The following is a 14,301-nucleotide window of genomic DNA, read 5'->3' as shown; positions in this document are numbered from 1 at the left end:
GTTATAGAGGAGACTTAGTAATAAACATTTGTCAGATTTTCTGTTGCAATTTGTGGAAGAGTCACTTTTCAAAGACAACTTTGCTGCAAGAGTCAATACCAGCTCAGGAAATAATAGACTTTCAGTTCACGGCTGTAACGTTACTGTTACATTAACGTTACTGTTACAGCGCCAAGGTCTGATCCCAGCAAACGTTCAGTTGCTGCCGTTGAGTTTGCGGATCTGGCGGAGAGTCACAGGCGGTTTGGGATCAGATCATGGGGATCAGACCTCCGGTGCTGGGTCTAGCTGCTGCCGTTTTCTTCAATAGCAGCTAGCAAGCAGCCATCAGCTCGTTGTAACCATAGGTTGTGACCCGGGTCCCCGGTGCTGACTGATTCTGGTCCATGTGCGAAGCTAGTGTGACCCGCACTAGCTAACATTAGCTGGGTATCAGATGAATCTGTTGAGCTCGTGTTTGGTATCGAGGTTTTATTTCCTTTGGCAGATAGTGATATGGTTGGGCTAGCTAGTTGCTTTTAGTCTGAGTAAGATAAGCAAACTTAATTTAAATATAACGTGCAAATAGGGAAATAAATGTTAACGTTACATATAAAATAAAGTCCCATGAAATACATAAAAGTAAAACATATGTATTTAGGCTATTGCACTATATTGACGAATGTATCTGTATTGCCTCATTTATTCACAACCATATTTATGTATATTTATGTAAAGAGGTGCCAAAAAACTTAGGATCAGTAGCTCAGGAAGTTGGGTTTCAACTCAAGTTTCCCTTAACTCCAGAATCAGACGCTGCGAAGCGGAAGCTGACTTCAGCAGCGTGGTGTCAGATGAGTCCACTCCTTACAGTCTATTGGTCACATCATGTTTGAGCCATTTTCAGTGTAAATCTCCTCAATTTTCTTGCAGAAAATCCTCTTGCACCCCCACCTGTGATATGCGCACACTGATTTCTGCACATGACAGGCTTTTTTTCGCCATGTCTAAAATCACATCAGAGTAGGAATCCAAAATCATTTTAGTCTGTGCTGAAAGCAACACTGGTACTGGCGCCATGTTGCCTTGGAAATGACAACATTCGGTCTCAGAATATTAAAAAAACAGGCCTTTTTTCATTTCTGTTTTCTAATGATTTAATGTTTTGTTATATGAAATAGAAAATGAAAATCAAAGCATATTTTAAATTTCTCTCGTCCCCTTTTGACCATGAAAAGGAAAAAAAACGCCTTGTATTTCAATTTTCAAATTTTGTATTTTAAAACGAAAATCAAACAACCACTCGTTTTTTGTTTTTTAATACCTGCTTATGAAAGGAAAATTGAATGACCAAAATATACACTGACCGACCACAAATGTCATCCTCCTTTTTGTAATTTAGGCCTACATTAAAAATGAAAAACGATCTTACCGAGTGATTTGGGTGAAATACGGACGTTGGTGCTTGTTTCCATAATGCCCCATCATAGATATATCTATGACCCGCTCCCTGCTACTCTCTCATTGGACGATCCTGTCTGCACTCTTTCACTTTCTCTCTTCCACTACTGCATTCCGCGCATGCTCCCGACGACGAAAAGGGGTCTCAGCTCCTGTACTACGTCAAGATTTTACTGTTAGAGTAGGCATATATTTATTGATGTATTGCTATTGTAGGATGGGATGAAGAAAATGCTGTAAAATACTGTAGCGATGCAATGAGCTGTTGTTAGTCGTTGAAATCAAAAGTGAAAGTGCGGTGGGTGCTTTTGTGTTCGCAGCAGTTTCCACTTTGTCTTTTTGAGGCTACTTAACGTTAAACTTTGACTATAACACTCGGAATTTAAAGAAACACGGAAACTGGACTCTATAATGATGATAGTAATTTTGTTTGGATACTTCCTGACGGGCGTTTGTGGTAAGGGCCTCAATGTTGGGCTATTGTTGCAGCACTGAATGATCCACATAAATAATAAATAAATAGGCTAATATAGGCCTAGTTGATTGTCACGCTCTGTTATAAACTTTTTCATTTCACATTGTCTGATAGAGTTTAGGCTTAATTCATTGCCACTAAATATAGGTAATATACAATGTTCATTTTGCACACTTCTGTTGACTGATTCAGATTAACTGCTGAATCTAGTTGAACCTGTTTTAGGCAGTGCATAGCAGGTCAGATGAACAAAATATGAAATAAGTCTAAAGGCAAGTTTACAGTTCAATATATATGAAAAAAAGTTTTTAATAATGACCGAATGAATTAATGTTTACTTGGGTTTAAAGGGAGTTTGTTAGAGTAAATTCCAATGGAAATCCACAATTGCTTTTAAATTAAACCCAACTAAACAAACTAAAATAAGTCTCAGAACATTGTCTTTAATTTTTACCAAAGTTAAAGACAATGTCACTCTTCATTCCAGATGAAAAATTAAGACTTTGGATTTTTTGTTGTTTCTTAAGGTGATGGGGTTGCAGATGTGGTACTTTCCTGCACCCTGGTGGAGGAGGGAGTTGGACAGGGTGGAATGGGAGGTGGCGCAGTCTTCACACGAACTCCAGCCACTCTTGTCTTAAGAGATGTCGCAGTGGCTCCTGACGAATCCCTCGAAACCCTCACTCCGTTTGTTCCGCCTTCAATCCCTGACCCAGATGCCATCCTGTTAGAAGCCAAAGGTTTTCACTGCCTTTTCTACAGATAACGTTTGGTGTAATATAAGCCCAACCTGTGTTAAACTTCTTACTCTCATCCCTCTGGCAGTGTCATCACCTGAGATCCCCAATGCTCATGTGTTGCTCCATGCCGACTGCAATGAACAGGAGGTGATGTGCGAAATAAGCCGTTACTCTCTTCGTGGATCCCAGGAAAGTTCTGAACCAGCTTATTTCATGGTTTCTCTTAATGTGGAGGAAGTTGAGTTCAGCACTGCGTTGATTCTGCGGACTTTGACGGTAAACAAGGACCAGTCAACCCTCATACAGAAAAAACTGGGTCTGCCTCTTAGCCAGTCGGGAACCCTTATGACTGAGGGTGAGAGCCAGAGTTTGATATCACATTTCATCTTTTCTTTGAATCGTTTCCATTGATAACATCATTCTCACTGCTTTTTCCTGCTGTCTTTGCTTTTTGTTCCTCAGTGATATTCCTGGTGTTTTCCCACATAAAGTCTGTAACTGCGCCTCTGAGAGGCGATGTTCTCCTAAACTGTGGCTTCAAGCAGCAGGAGATACCTTTAGCGCAGGACGTGGGAGTTGCATGGCGACTGCAGCACAGGGGAAAAGGGTGGAAAGTGCTTGAAATGAAGACGAGGCTGGATGATGTAGAAGGGAGCACAGTGGGTAAGTGCTGTGTGAAAAGGTGTGCCCAGTCTCTACTGGTTTATCCAGGGTCCATAGGAGGATTTTAACTCTTGAGGATTAGATTACTGGCTTTAGTGGTATAGAAGTTCAGGGCAATGTTGGCAAATTTCACAATAACAAAAGAAGCCTTGCCAAGTGGCTGTTTTGACATAAAAAAAACTTTAACTCTACACATTTGGGGTACTGTATACAGACTTGTAAACCTTTGGTAGACCACACAAAGTTAATGCATCAGAATAAGTCAAAACATTTAAAATTGTGCGGTTTCAAAAGACCTAATAAATGTATGAGGTAACTGAGACAAACAAACATTTTATTGTGAAAGTTACACACATATAACATTAATACTATTTATTTGATTTTATTATGTTGGTAATTATAATTTATTATATTTATTTAATAGTCTCATCAGTTTGTGCGGTCAATTAGTTTTGAACAAATTCCTCTTAATCACACAATGAATGGGTTGTCCAAATTCAGCAAATGTTAAACATTTCATTTCTTGGATTTTTCTGTTAGACCACGATCTCTGAGGCTGTTGACTACTTTTAAGAGCCATGGCTAAATGTAAGAAAACTGCACAAAACATACAGATGAGAGAGGACAAGAATAGCACAGTATTCAGTGAAGTATATCGAACAAAATGCTGTCTTAGTATAGTGAAAAGCTCCAGAACAAGCGAGAAAGTGGACGTTGAGTTAAGATTGTTTTGTCAATTCCTGTTTTTATTTTCTGTCTTCAGTGCATGCAGAAAGGAGGGGCTCAAGCGTGGATGCCGCCCAGGTTGTAGGTGAGGGTAACGCCTCTGTGACTCTGACCAAGCTGAAGGTTGTGGATGAGGGGACCTACATCTGTACTGTCAGTATTGACCTTTTCCATGCCCAGCAGGTCATTCATCTCAACGTTATTCGTAAGTTTCACCCTAATCTCTCAATTTAGAAAAATCCACAGAATGTCTCTCAGTTCTTCCTGTGTTTCTCTTTGTTTCAGAACCACCTCATGTTTCACTCTCGGAGGAGAGGTTGATTTTGAAGAGTGAGTCACCTCAGACGCTGAGCTGCCACTGCACTAAGTACTATCCACTGGATGCTCAGGTCTGTAACTAGTGTGTTCTTAGAAGGGCTACTCTAAGTAACTAAGTAAACTAAACAAATGAAGGCAAAATAAATTACTTGATAAATCTAAGTCTAAGTCTAAATGAAGCAAATATACTGTATATAGTAATCAAACACTCAACAAAAACTAATAATTAATAATGTGTTTATTTGTTTGGATTTAGCAAAATTCTAATATGCATTTACATTTGTTCTTCAGTCTTTTACATTGAGGTAAATCTCAAAGTAACTGTGCTGGTGGCTTGCTAATCAAGTGCAACCATTTCTCTCTCTGAGCGACAGAGGGACTACTGCATGCTTTTATATCCAGCAGGCTAGACAATAGCAATGCTCTCCGATCTCTTATACTCCAAACAAAAGTCATAAATCAGTTATTATTAATTCAGAACTGTGCTGCCCCCCGGGGACAATAAAGTGTATCGTATCGTACTAACCAGGACCAGAAGGAGAGAACACATTACATTATGCCATTATTGAATATATTATATAATTTATTTTATTGTATTCATGTTTTAAAATATTTTACTCCCCCTTATCTGTTTTTGTTGTTATTGTCTCATATCTATTTTATTGGTTTTATATTACATTTCCATCATCTGTGTGTATTTGGGCTGTCTTAAAATCAGCGTCATTCAATTCCTAGCACGTTGACTTGCACTGCTCTGTGTGAAAGGTGTTATACAAATTGAACCACAGATTGATTGATTGATTGATTGATTGATTGATTGATTGATTGATTGATTGATTGATTGATTCACATAATTCTCTGGCTTTCAGATCGAGTGGTTATCCCTCTCTCCTACAGACACAGAGCCAACAGTGCTTCCAGATCAGGGCTCTCTGTCCAGCCATCGGCAGCATGGTGATGGGACTTATTCCCTGTCATCTCACCTCACTGTGCACTCCACTGTCTCCCCTGGAACTAAGATCACTTGCAGGGTGTCCCACCCGGCCCTGGACACTCCTCTCTCAGTCAGTCTGGTGGTAGAAAGTCCAGAACCAGGTATTAATGTCGCTGTTGTTTGTTGTTTAACTCTGTATTTTTAAAGGAGTAGTTTGATATTTTGGGAAACATGCTTTGCTTCTGAGAGAAACAGAACAATAAAAGAAATCATGTTTATTTAGTAGATTAAAACTGAAATGTTTGATGTCTTGAGATTGTTGGTTTGCATTAATAATTAATGTCAACCCTGCATACAAACCCTAAACTGTTCTCTGTCTATTTCACTCTGCAGGTTCCTATTGGTGGGTTCTGGGTTTCCTGATCATCACTGGGCTTTTCTTCTACCAGGTCATGAGATAAGTTAATATAGGTAGATCATCTAGTAGATACCCCTGACTTGAATCTGAGCCCAGAGAGACTTCCTTTGTGTCATTTGTGAGTCTGTAAATTATTACTGATTTCTTTAGAAGCTATCACTGGTTCTTTTAACTTTCCTAGGCTTCTACTGAACCAATTTCTTTTAAGATGTTATACTTTTGGAAAGGCTTTCTCTGTTTTAATTTTGTTGAAAGTGCTCATATTGTGCTTTTTGGCTTTTCCCCTTTCCTTTATTGTGTTATATATCTTTTTGTGCACATTATAGGTTTACAAAGTGAAAAGCCCAAAGTCCACCCCAAAGAGACCATAACATTTCCAACAGAAAACACTGTTCACAAACTGCTCCAAATAGCTCTATTGTAGTCCAGCCTTTACTTCTGTGATGAACGTGCGTTACAAAGTAACACGTTATAATGCTTGCCTAGCTGCTAGCATGGCAATCCCTCATGCTCTGCAGCTGACAAGCTAGCAGTACTTACTGCACATATGCGACTCCCAACAAAGATGGTACAGAAGTGCGATGTCTCACTCTGTAGCTAAAACAGAGAGCTCAACACACAGGGTGAAAAGAGGAGCTGCAGCAATGTGCAGTACAACAAAAATATGGTGTTTTTTGAAAATTAAACCACATAAACCTATTCTGGTACAACCTCTAAATACAATTATGAACCGGAAAATGAGCATAATATGAGCACTTTAAATGTAGCCTATGTTTGTATTGCTTGTTTTTGTGTGTGATGTCCATATTGTTACTCTTTTTGCAATTTACTTTTTTACAGTGAAGGATTTTGTGACTCAGCAACATTGTTTAAGGTAGTTGACTTCATCTGTATATCTGTAGATTTCTTGTACATCTGGAAACTGATTAAAGCTCTCGTTAATAAATCAAGAATCTGTATATAGTAAAAAAAAGTGTAGCAGATTGCAGAAAAACATTTTCTAACAAGGTCTAATGTGGCTCAATGTGTCCAGAATATAACAAAGGTCAGCACTCAGTTCTTTTGATGGTTTCTTTATTGGCATCAGCAAAAGTGGTAAGCATGCATTTGTTTTCGCAAATCCATTTGCATTAGTTTACTGCATTTCCAAGTTGTAAATCACAAAACATGTTCTCATATCTTATATGGTGATAATTACCTAATAATATTGCTGCACAATATCATCAGATAATTATAACTAACTGCTACATGTATGCATCTCAATTTTATCAACCCTCAAAATCTGTCCGAAGAAAGGAAAATAAGCTTTTTTTTATATCGAACAACCCCCCGAAAAAAAACTGAAAGAATTTGTAAACACATTTTCAGGATCATAATCTGACCTATGTGTACTATTGTTATATCTACTACATGTTTATAACAGTTCATTATAGTAGCAGTTGTTTGCCATCTCTGAATGTTTTATCTCAAAAGCAATTGAAATGAACACCATTTGGCAAACTCTTGAGCATCATTTCATTGCATTGCATAAGCAGTAATTATCAGAACAGAAAGACATTATACACAAGTCGTTTAAACCACTAACCAAATAAAATGTACAATCGGCAGTTAGATTCAGAAATGGCAGATACACAGATCACACAAATAGGCAAAACTATGGACACGGTTTGCCATGCAAGTTAAAAACAAACACCTCATTTTGGCCATTACCATACTGCAGGTGACAGGGGAGTCTGTTTTAATGTGACTGAAGGGGATGGGAATGGGAGGGCCAGTTGGCTCTGGGTTTCTAAATCATGTCCTTTCTCCCATTTTCCTGCTTTTTGAAGATCAGGCCAACTTAAACAACAATCAAACAAACACTTTGTCTGCACAACTTCCAAAACAAGTTTTATTTTACAATAAATGTGATGTTCCACATTCATCTGTCTATGGCTGTGACTCTGTCCAAGTCAGAGTTAAGAGACCTTCCTCTGGTCAGTTCACGTGTAGATTGTCTGTTATTTGTTGTTTGTTTTGCTGTGCATATCCCTATGCCACTAAGCATAACACTACTATTTTGCCCCCACCTGTTGTACAAAAGCCAAGGTAAAATGAAGCATAGTTATACGACTACTTTATCAATAATTGCTTATCAGTCCAAAATGAGCATTTAGGAAGTTGGTCTTATTAATACCAGGAAAGAATGCTTACTACTTTTCCGTGACTCTCTTCTTCCTTTCCTTATACTCGCACACAGTCTCTTTCTCTTTTTCTCTCATTGTCATTACTGAATGTTGCAGAAAGTTAGGCAAGAATGAAACAAAAGAGTTATCAATAATAAAAGCCTATCAGCTAAACTCAGAAAAAGCTACTGGCTACAATGCTTTGGATCACCAATACACACACACAACAAAAATGCTCCTAATTTTAATCTAACATGACCTTGTATTAGTAAGTAGCAATGATGGTAGCAGTTGTGAGAGAAGAATTGTGTTAGTTAGGCATGTCAGTATCAATTACAAATGTAGGATTCTCAAAAAAGGTAAAATCAACAAGCTTTGGCGTATATCTGTGGTAGAAAGGACTGCAAACTCTTGATCAATCTCCCTGCACACATTCTGTACATTGTACATCTCCCCCCATGGTATCGTTCAGAGGACTTAGCCCCGTGTGTTTCCGTGTCACAAGAATTTTCTCTCTCCCTCCTTCCCTTCCTTTCTTCCTCTTTCACTCCGCCTGCTGCGTCCTTCAATAATACATGAGGTGCAGACAGGAGAGAGTGAGTGAGACTTAAAACAGTGGAAGAAAGCAACAAGAAGGGAGGGAGAGGGGGACAAAGAGAGCAGACACACCTATACATACTACTGTCACGTTTAAGTGCAAGATGGTTTGATGGAAGACTGTGTAGAGAGGAAGGAGAGGATGGATAAAAGGGGAGGAGTGGCGCTTGGGTATCTTTTTTTCTCTTCCCTTTCATATCATTCTCAAGTCCATATCCATCTGTATTGATGGGCTGAGCTCAGTAGAAGAAGTACACTGCGAATGACGGAGAGATCGAGAGAGAGAGAGAGAGAGAGAGAGAGAGAGAGGGGAAGTCATTAGTCTAATGGATCTGGCAATACATCACTTAAAACAAAACAAGAAGAGGACAGTCAGCTGAGTCAGCTCTCCTTATATATTGTATGTACAGGTTTGTTTTTAATATTGGTAAAACTAGTATCATAAACATTTACTGTAATTAGAAGTCATGAATATTTCACAATCAGAGCAGAAGTAAGCGGGCCAGACATGGGCTTTTTCGGGCAGAAATAATGTTGGTGTTGTCTCTCTGTGTCTTAATTTACTGTAAAATGAACAGCACATCAACTATTGTATATTGACTAACTAAAACCATTTGAGCAATCGCCATTTACAGAGGATCATTTTCTTTGTATATCTGTTCCTCTGCTGCTGAGAGAAAAACACGTATCTGCTTTTTAAAATAATTGTATCTGTTTGTAAAAGCCTATAAGGCATCCTATCTGTCTGTCAATCAATTGACAAATCAATATTTGTATCAAAATGCTACTTACAGAATATTATTCCAACCACAATGACTCCGATGATACCCATCATGATCATCATCTGAAATGAGAAAACAATACATTTACTACAATGGGACTTTTTTATAAAAGAATTTAAGATACACTGGAACTATGTGTGGAGTCAAATGCCTACAAACAGAAAAGAAAAAAAACTGAACAAAACAAAATATCTGAAAACCTTAAGATTCTTTGCAAATGTTGTGCTTTAAATATGCAATATTTTGTGTATTTCTGAGTCTGTAGTGAAAACTATGCACAAACAGACTTCTTTTTCCCATTTTCCTCAAAGCATCTGCTCAGTCTTCCACAGCAGCTCATTAACAGATTAGTGGAGAGCAGGATCCCCATAACAGACACTGTGTGTTCGCCTCAGCTCACATCAGCATGAACAGTTGTTCAATGCTTTAAAATAAAAGAGCTGAGGATCTTACTGACACTACTAGCTCTATATATATCTTGATGCACCACATACAAATATAGGCATATTATTATTTCAGAGTCAGATTACATTGTAAGCTTCTTACAGTAACAACACTCTGTTTAATGGACCCATACTAATGTGCCCACCTTGCAGTTCTTCCACCAGTACTTGTTCTTTAGCTTAGCTGCACAGCTTTCAAACTGGGAGGCTCCGGCTTGGAGAGCGTCCGCTCTGTCATCCAGCTCTGAAAGCTTCTGGTCCCTTTCCAAAACCTTGTCCACATTCACTCGCATGATATCCACCACCTAGCCAACAGCGGCAAGGATGAGACAGCATTTGGCAGTGGTGGGGAGGAGAGACAAAAAGTATGACAAGCGTGGTTAAAGGAAAGGAAGCTATGAGAGTAAATAAGTAGTCACAATCCATTTGCAAATAAGAAAACCAGACGTTTCCAGAGAACATAAGAGCAACAACAAAGCATTTTACATGCTTGTTTGTCTCTGGTCTAGAATAAGGACTGTATACAATAAGTCCAGATATTTCATGATTAAACTGCTTTAATATTGACGCATTGCATGTCATATCAAACTTTGTCCTCGAATCCGAGATTGGCCCTGTCCAGCTCACCTCCTCGACTTGGGCCTGTGTCTGCTGTAGCCTGCGGTTGCTGGAAGTGTTGGGTGGGCCAGGAGGTGCGCCACCTGGGGCTCCATCTGCACCAGGGGCTCCTGGAGCACCCGGGGCTCCACCTGGAGCAGCGGCATCTGGGGCAGACCTGATAAGTAGCACGAGGAGGAGGAAGAGGAAAGTTGGAGTAAAGAGGACCATATGATATTACTGATAACTGATGCATGTTTATGGCATGTAGAGAGCACTTTAACCTAATAGGAAAAAGATTATCAGGTACAGGAACAAATTAAGCTATATAGTTATAGAGGACAGATAAAGCCACCACATACTGTAGAAAAAGGAGAAAACTGCATATATGGGAGGGGGGGGGGGAGTAGAGATGTAGAGGGAGGAATGCATACAATAGGATGTGAAGGGTTGGGTATTTGAAAATATAGGCCACAGATGGGAAGCAAAGAAACAGAAAGTCCTGGCTGAATAATGGGAGAGAAGGTTTGCTGGAGAAAAAAAAGGGAAGTTATTGTGATTGATTACAGAGAGTTGGGTGGGACTGAGAAGAAAAGGTAAAGCTGGAGAGTGATTTGCGGAAAAGGGTTAATCCAGCAGGGGGAAGAGGAGGTACAGGAGGTTTAAAACTGAGCAAACAAGCTCCTCAGGAGAGCAGCCGCTGACTCAACCTGATGGACAGTTTCATTCAAATCATACAAATCACATACACAAAATTATTTAGCAGATAAGGAACAAGAATGCCTTAACCTCGTGAACCATCATTCATTTAACATGAATGTTCCTCAACATGACCTTAAAAACTCTCTGACTCACAATATGCTGTGTAACAAACGCATTCTTTTTTTTTTTAATCTATGGTGTAAAATTATCTTTAAAAACTCAATTAAACTATGCCTAAGACTTTTACAGTGACAGCAGTCAACCCCTGAATACATAATTTAGTGATGGTGTGACGGAAAATTTCACTTGCGTCAGCAAAATCCATCAAGCTGAAAGAAATCAGTTCAGTTTTCGACCCACACAAAGGAAAACATACAAGGAAATTTAAACTGGTTTAAGTAGGCTATATAGCCTATAGGCTATTTATCCAGAGCAGAGATTTTTTTTATGTTGCTATTGTGAAAAGAGCGCAGCAGAAAAGCCGCATTAATACTCACATCTTCTATGCAGCTGTTTGAACTGACTCACGGGCAGCGGGGGAGGGGGTGAGGGCTGTGAGGTGGAGAGGGAGGGTCTGAAGTACAACGCGAGAAAAAAAACTGCAAGAAAACAGAAAAAACGAGACGAGAATTTCTAGTCACTGGTCCAAACGAAAGTCCAAATTTTCAATAAGCAGAGTTACTGAAGTGCCGCGCTAACAGTAAACAGAGGCAGAGGGTCTTGGCGCAGTGGAGCCGATCTTCTAGCGATGCATTTATATTGCAAGTCGTCAGCAAAGTACCGCAATATACCGACACACGTAAACGGGCCGGGCGATAATTCACTGTGTGACCGGACTGGAGAGCAGGAAGTGAAGGAGATGCGATAGAAGAGAAAAGTACTTCTAAATTAGTAATCCATTCAAGAGAAATCCACGGATGCTCATATTCCTGCAGGGCTGCATGCAGCTCCTCCGGGCGATGCTGAGTCCTTATAGAGCTCCTGGATGCTACAGCGCAGCACTGATTGGCTGGTTGTTGAGTTGCCTTTTCTAAGCTACTTGCAAATGCGTGCAATTTCAAAATTATGGGATAAAAAGTCCAGTCATGAGAAATCAGTTGTCCGTCTTTGATTCTGTCACCCCCACCTCTCTCTCGCTTTCTCCCTGCGCAGACAGAGGTGCGTCTTGTGGGAAGTGCGGTAGTTTCGCCCGTGTGAAGTGCTGTGGTACTGTAAGCTACTGCAATAATGCGTCTCTCCTCCTGCCTTCTCCACTTGGACTCGTAACGACAGTGCGGTACCCCCCCTCCCCTCCTCCCTCCCTCTCTCTCTCTCTCTCCCTTCACACTTTGCAGTACTGCAGCTCTCTTTGTCGGATAGGGCGGCAGGACGACACTGCGGTACAGTGGATGCCTATACAGTGCAGTGGTGTGTCCACACTTTTTAGTCTGGGGTGGCCCAAGTGGAGCACTGACTTATGCAGGGGTGGCATGAAGTGGTCTACATGTCAGGATAGCATTCAATTCCCATTTCTGTCTCCACTAATTACTAACATTACAGTATGCATGTCTTACAGTTTCTTACATTCCTGTGTTTACATTTTTAATTTAAAAGATAAATAGACCTAGGCTACCAATAACAAGTGCTAATTTTTGATTTCATGCAGAGGCAGAGTTTTTACTTCGTTGCTTTGGTTATTTTTCCACACATAAGGAAGAAGAAAGTTGTTATTTCTTTAAGTTAATAACCCAAATTAAATTAAGCACATCACCATGCATCATTAATTTGTTAATGGTTTAATAAATGCTTTGTCAAAATATCAAATAGTGAAGAAAAAGAATTTCAGAGCCCAAGAGGATGTCTTCAAATAGCTTGTTATGTTAAACCAACAGTTCAAAATTATCTATGAAATGACAGCAGCACATCCTAATTTTTAAGAAGCTGGGACCAAAGATTTGGGTTTATTTCTTGCCTTACATGCATGGAAGATGCAATGCATGCATGTATTTAATGACTTAAACTATTAATCGGCTATAAAAAATTGTTTCCAGATTCCAATTTTTCTGTTGATTGACTATTGTTTTAACACTGATTTAAAGTTGGACACTGGACAGAATCACAAGTTCACTGCGGTCAGAGAGGAAACACCAGAGCCACCGGCTTTTGTTGTGTGACTTGTATATAAAACTTTATTAGCAAGGGAAGGAAGACTTCCATAAGAAACCTAATCTGGAAGTTGTTTATTACTCCCTCTCTCAGAATATAGATTTGACAATTCTGAAAGGAAACTGCATCTTCTCCAATGTGAGGAAACCACTTTATATGAGGTCTGTTTTAACTTGACATTATTGTGTGGCTGAAAGACGAAACTTTAAGGAAAATAATCCAAACAACTAGGAAAATGTAATCTGTTCTATTTTGTCCTTAGCATTACGTGAATTCACAGGAACTAGTGCTCTGTCAAACTTCCATAATTTTTTGCTACTGTTGAAATGTTTCTGTAATTGCAAGCATTCAATGACATTCAATGGCATCACATTGCCTACAAAAAGAATGTCATCCTGTTCCTCAAGCAAAGACCTTTAGCTGACAGTCAGGAAACCTGCGCAGTGTTAACTTAACGGTTTCTCCAAATATCCTCCTCCTGTATAGCATTTCCTCTTGCAATTGCTCTCGTTGAACACTTGTGTTTTCTTCCTCCCGACCGTCAACTTTTTGTCCTTGTAGGTCAAAATAAAAAATGTTGTGCTTTTTCTGGCGTTTCTGTTGCTTTTTTCAGTGCTTTTGACAGTTTAAATTTTTTAAACTTACTTATTTCAATTTTTCCAATCATGTTCCAAACCTGTGAAGAATCTTGTATGGGTTCCATGCAACGTCCATGCATCCATGTTATTTTTCGGCAATTTGGTTTAAATAAACCCATATTTCTGATATAAACAAACTTTAAAAACAGGTCAAATTCGACCCGAGGACAACACAGTGTGATGCAACATATATTGCATCACATTGCCTACAAAAATAATGTCATCCATCACATTGTTTTTTTCCCTACAGCCAGGTTCTAGAATATTGAGAAAGGTCTTCCTGAACAAGGAGCATATTGATGCCCTTGTTTTTACAATGACATGTATTACATTTACATAAGTTCAGATGTTTACTGTGCATATACTCATATTGGAAAGACTAATAAATATATCAATTAATGCTTTGAAAATTCTAAATCTCACTGACGTAAGTGCAAACTCGCGCATAAACAACTTACTCACCATTTATTCTTCATTATTGTAATGGTACCTTTCATCCAGAGCTCCAGTGCTGCTAT

General features: G+C 39.2%; 2 protein-coding genes across 2 annotated transcripts; one reads left to right on the top strand and one right to left on the bottom strand.

Moving 5' to 3' along the window:
* The first annotated feature begins 1,508 nt into the window (after window positions 1-1,508).
* Window positions 1,509-6,071, top strand: tapbpl (TAP binding protein like). Its single transcript, XM_039804703.1, has 8 exons — window positions 1,509-1,897; window positions 2,443-2,655; window positions 2,741-3,010; window positions 3,118-3,318; window positions 4,082-4,249; window positions 4,330-4,433; window positions 5,232-5,457; window positions 5,690-6,071. The coding sequence occupies exons 1-8, from the start codon at window positions 1,852-1,854 to the stop codon at window positions 5,755-5,757; spliced, it is 1,296 nt and encodes a 431-aa protein (XP_039660637.1). The 5' UTR covers window positions 1,509-1,851; the 3' UTR covers window positions 5,758-6,071.
* Window positions 6,072-6,771: 700 nt separating this feature from the next.
* Window positions 6,772-12,278, bottom strand: LOC120563047 (vesicle-associated membrane protein 1-like). Its single transcript, XM_039807053.1, has 5 exons — window positions 11,498-12,278; window positions 10,329-10,476; window positions 9,848-10,006; window positions 9,269-9,320; window positions 6,772-8,732 (listed from the first exon to the last, which is right to left on the bottom strand). Coding segments are annotated over exons 1-5 (378 nt in total). The 5' UTR covers window positions 11,500-12,278; the 3' UTR covers window positions 6,772-8,715.
* Between the last annotated feature and the right edge of the window lie 2,023 nt (window positions 12,279-14,301).

Source organism: Perca fluviatilis, chromosome 7 (assembly GCF_010015445.1).
Source record: "Perca fluviatilis chromosome 7, GENO_Pfluv_1.0, whole genome shotgun sequence".
NCBI lineage: Eukaryota > Metazoa > Chordata > Actinopteri > Perciformes > Percidae > Perca > Perca fluviatilis.
Note: the sequence above shows the minus strand (reverse complement) of the source record. Positions and strands in the feature narration are given on the sequence as shown.

Bases quoted from the DNA above. Each gene is read 5' to 3' on its own strand.
- LOC120563047 (XM_039807053.1), bottom strand. The intron at 10,007-10,328 runs GTGAGCTGGACA...GCTGTTGGCTAG, and splicing joins CACAGGCCCAAGTCGAGGAG to GTGGTGGATATCATGCGAGT. The intron at 9,321-9,847 runs GTGGGCACATTA...TTCTCATTTCAG, and splicing joins ACTGGTGGAAGAACTGCAAG to ATGATGATCATGATGGGTAT.
- tapbpl (XM_039804703.1), top strand. From the start codon at position 1,852: ATGATGATAGTAATTTTGTTTGGATACTTCCTGACGGGCGTTTGTG. The intron at 2,656-2,740 runs GTTTTCACTGCC...TCCCTCTGGCAG, and splicing joins CATCCTGTTAGAAGCCAAAG to TGTCATCACCTGAGATCCCC. The intron at 4,434-5,231 runs GTCTGTAACTAG...TCTGGCTTTCAG, and splicing joins ACTATCCACTGGATGCTCAG to ATCGAGTGGTTATCCCTCTC.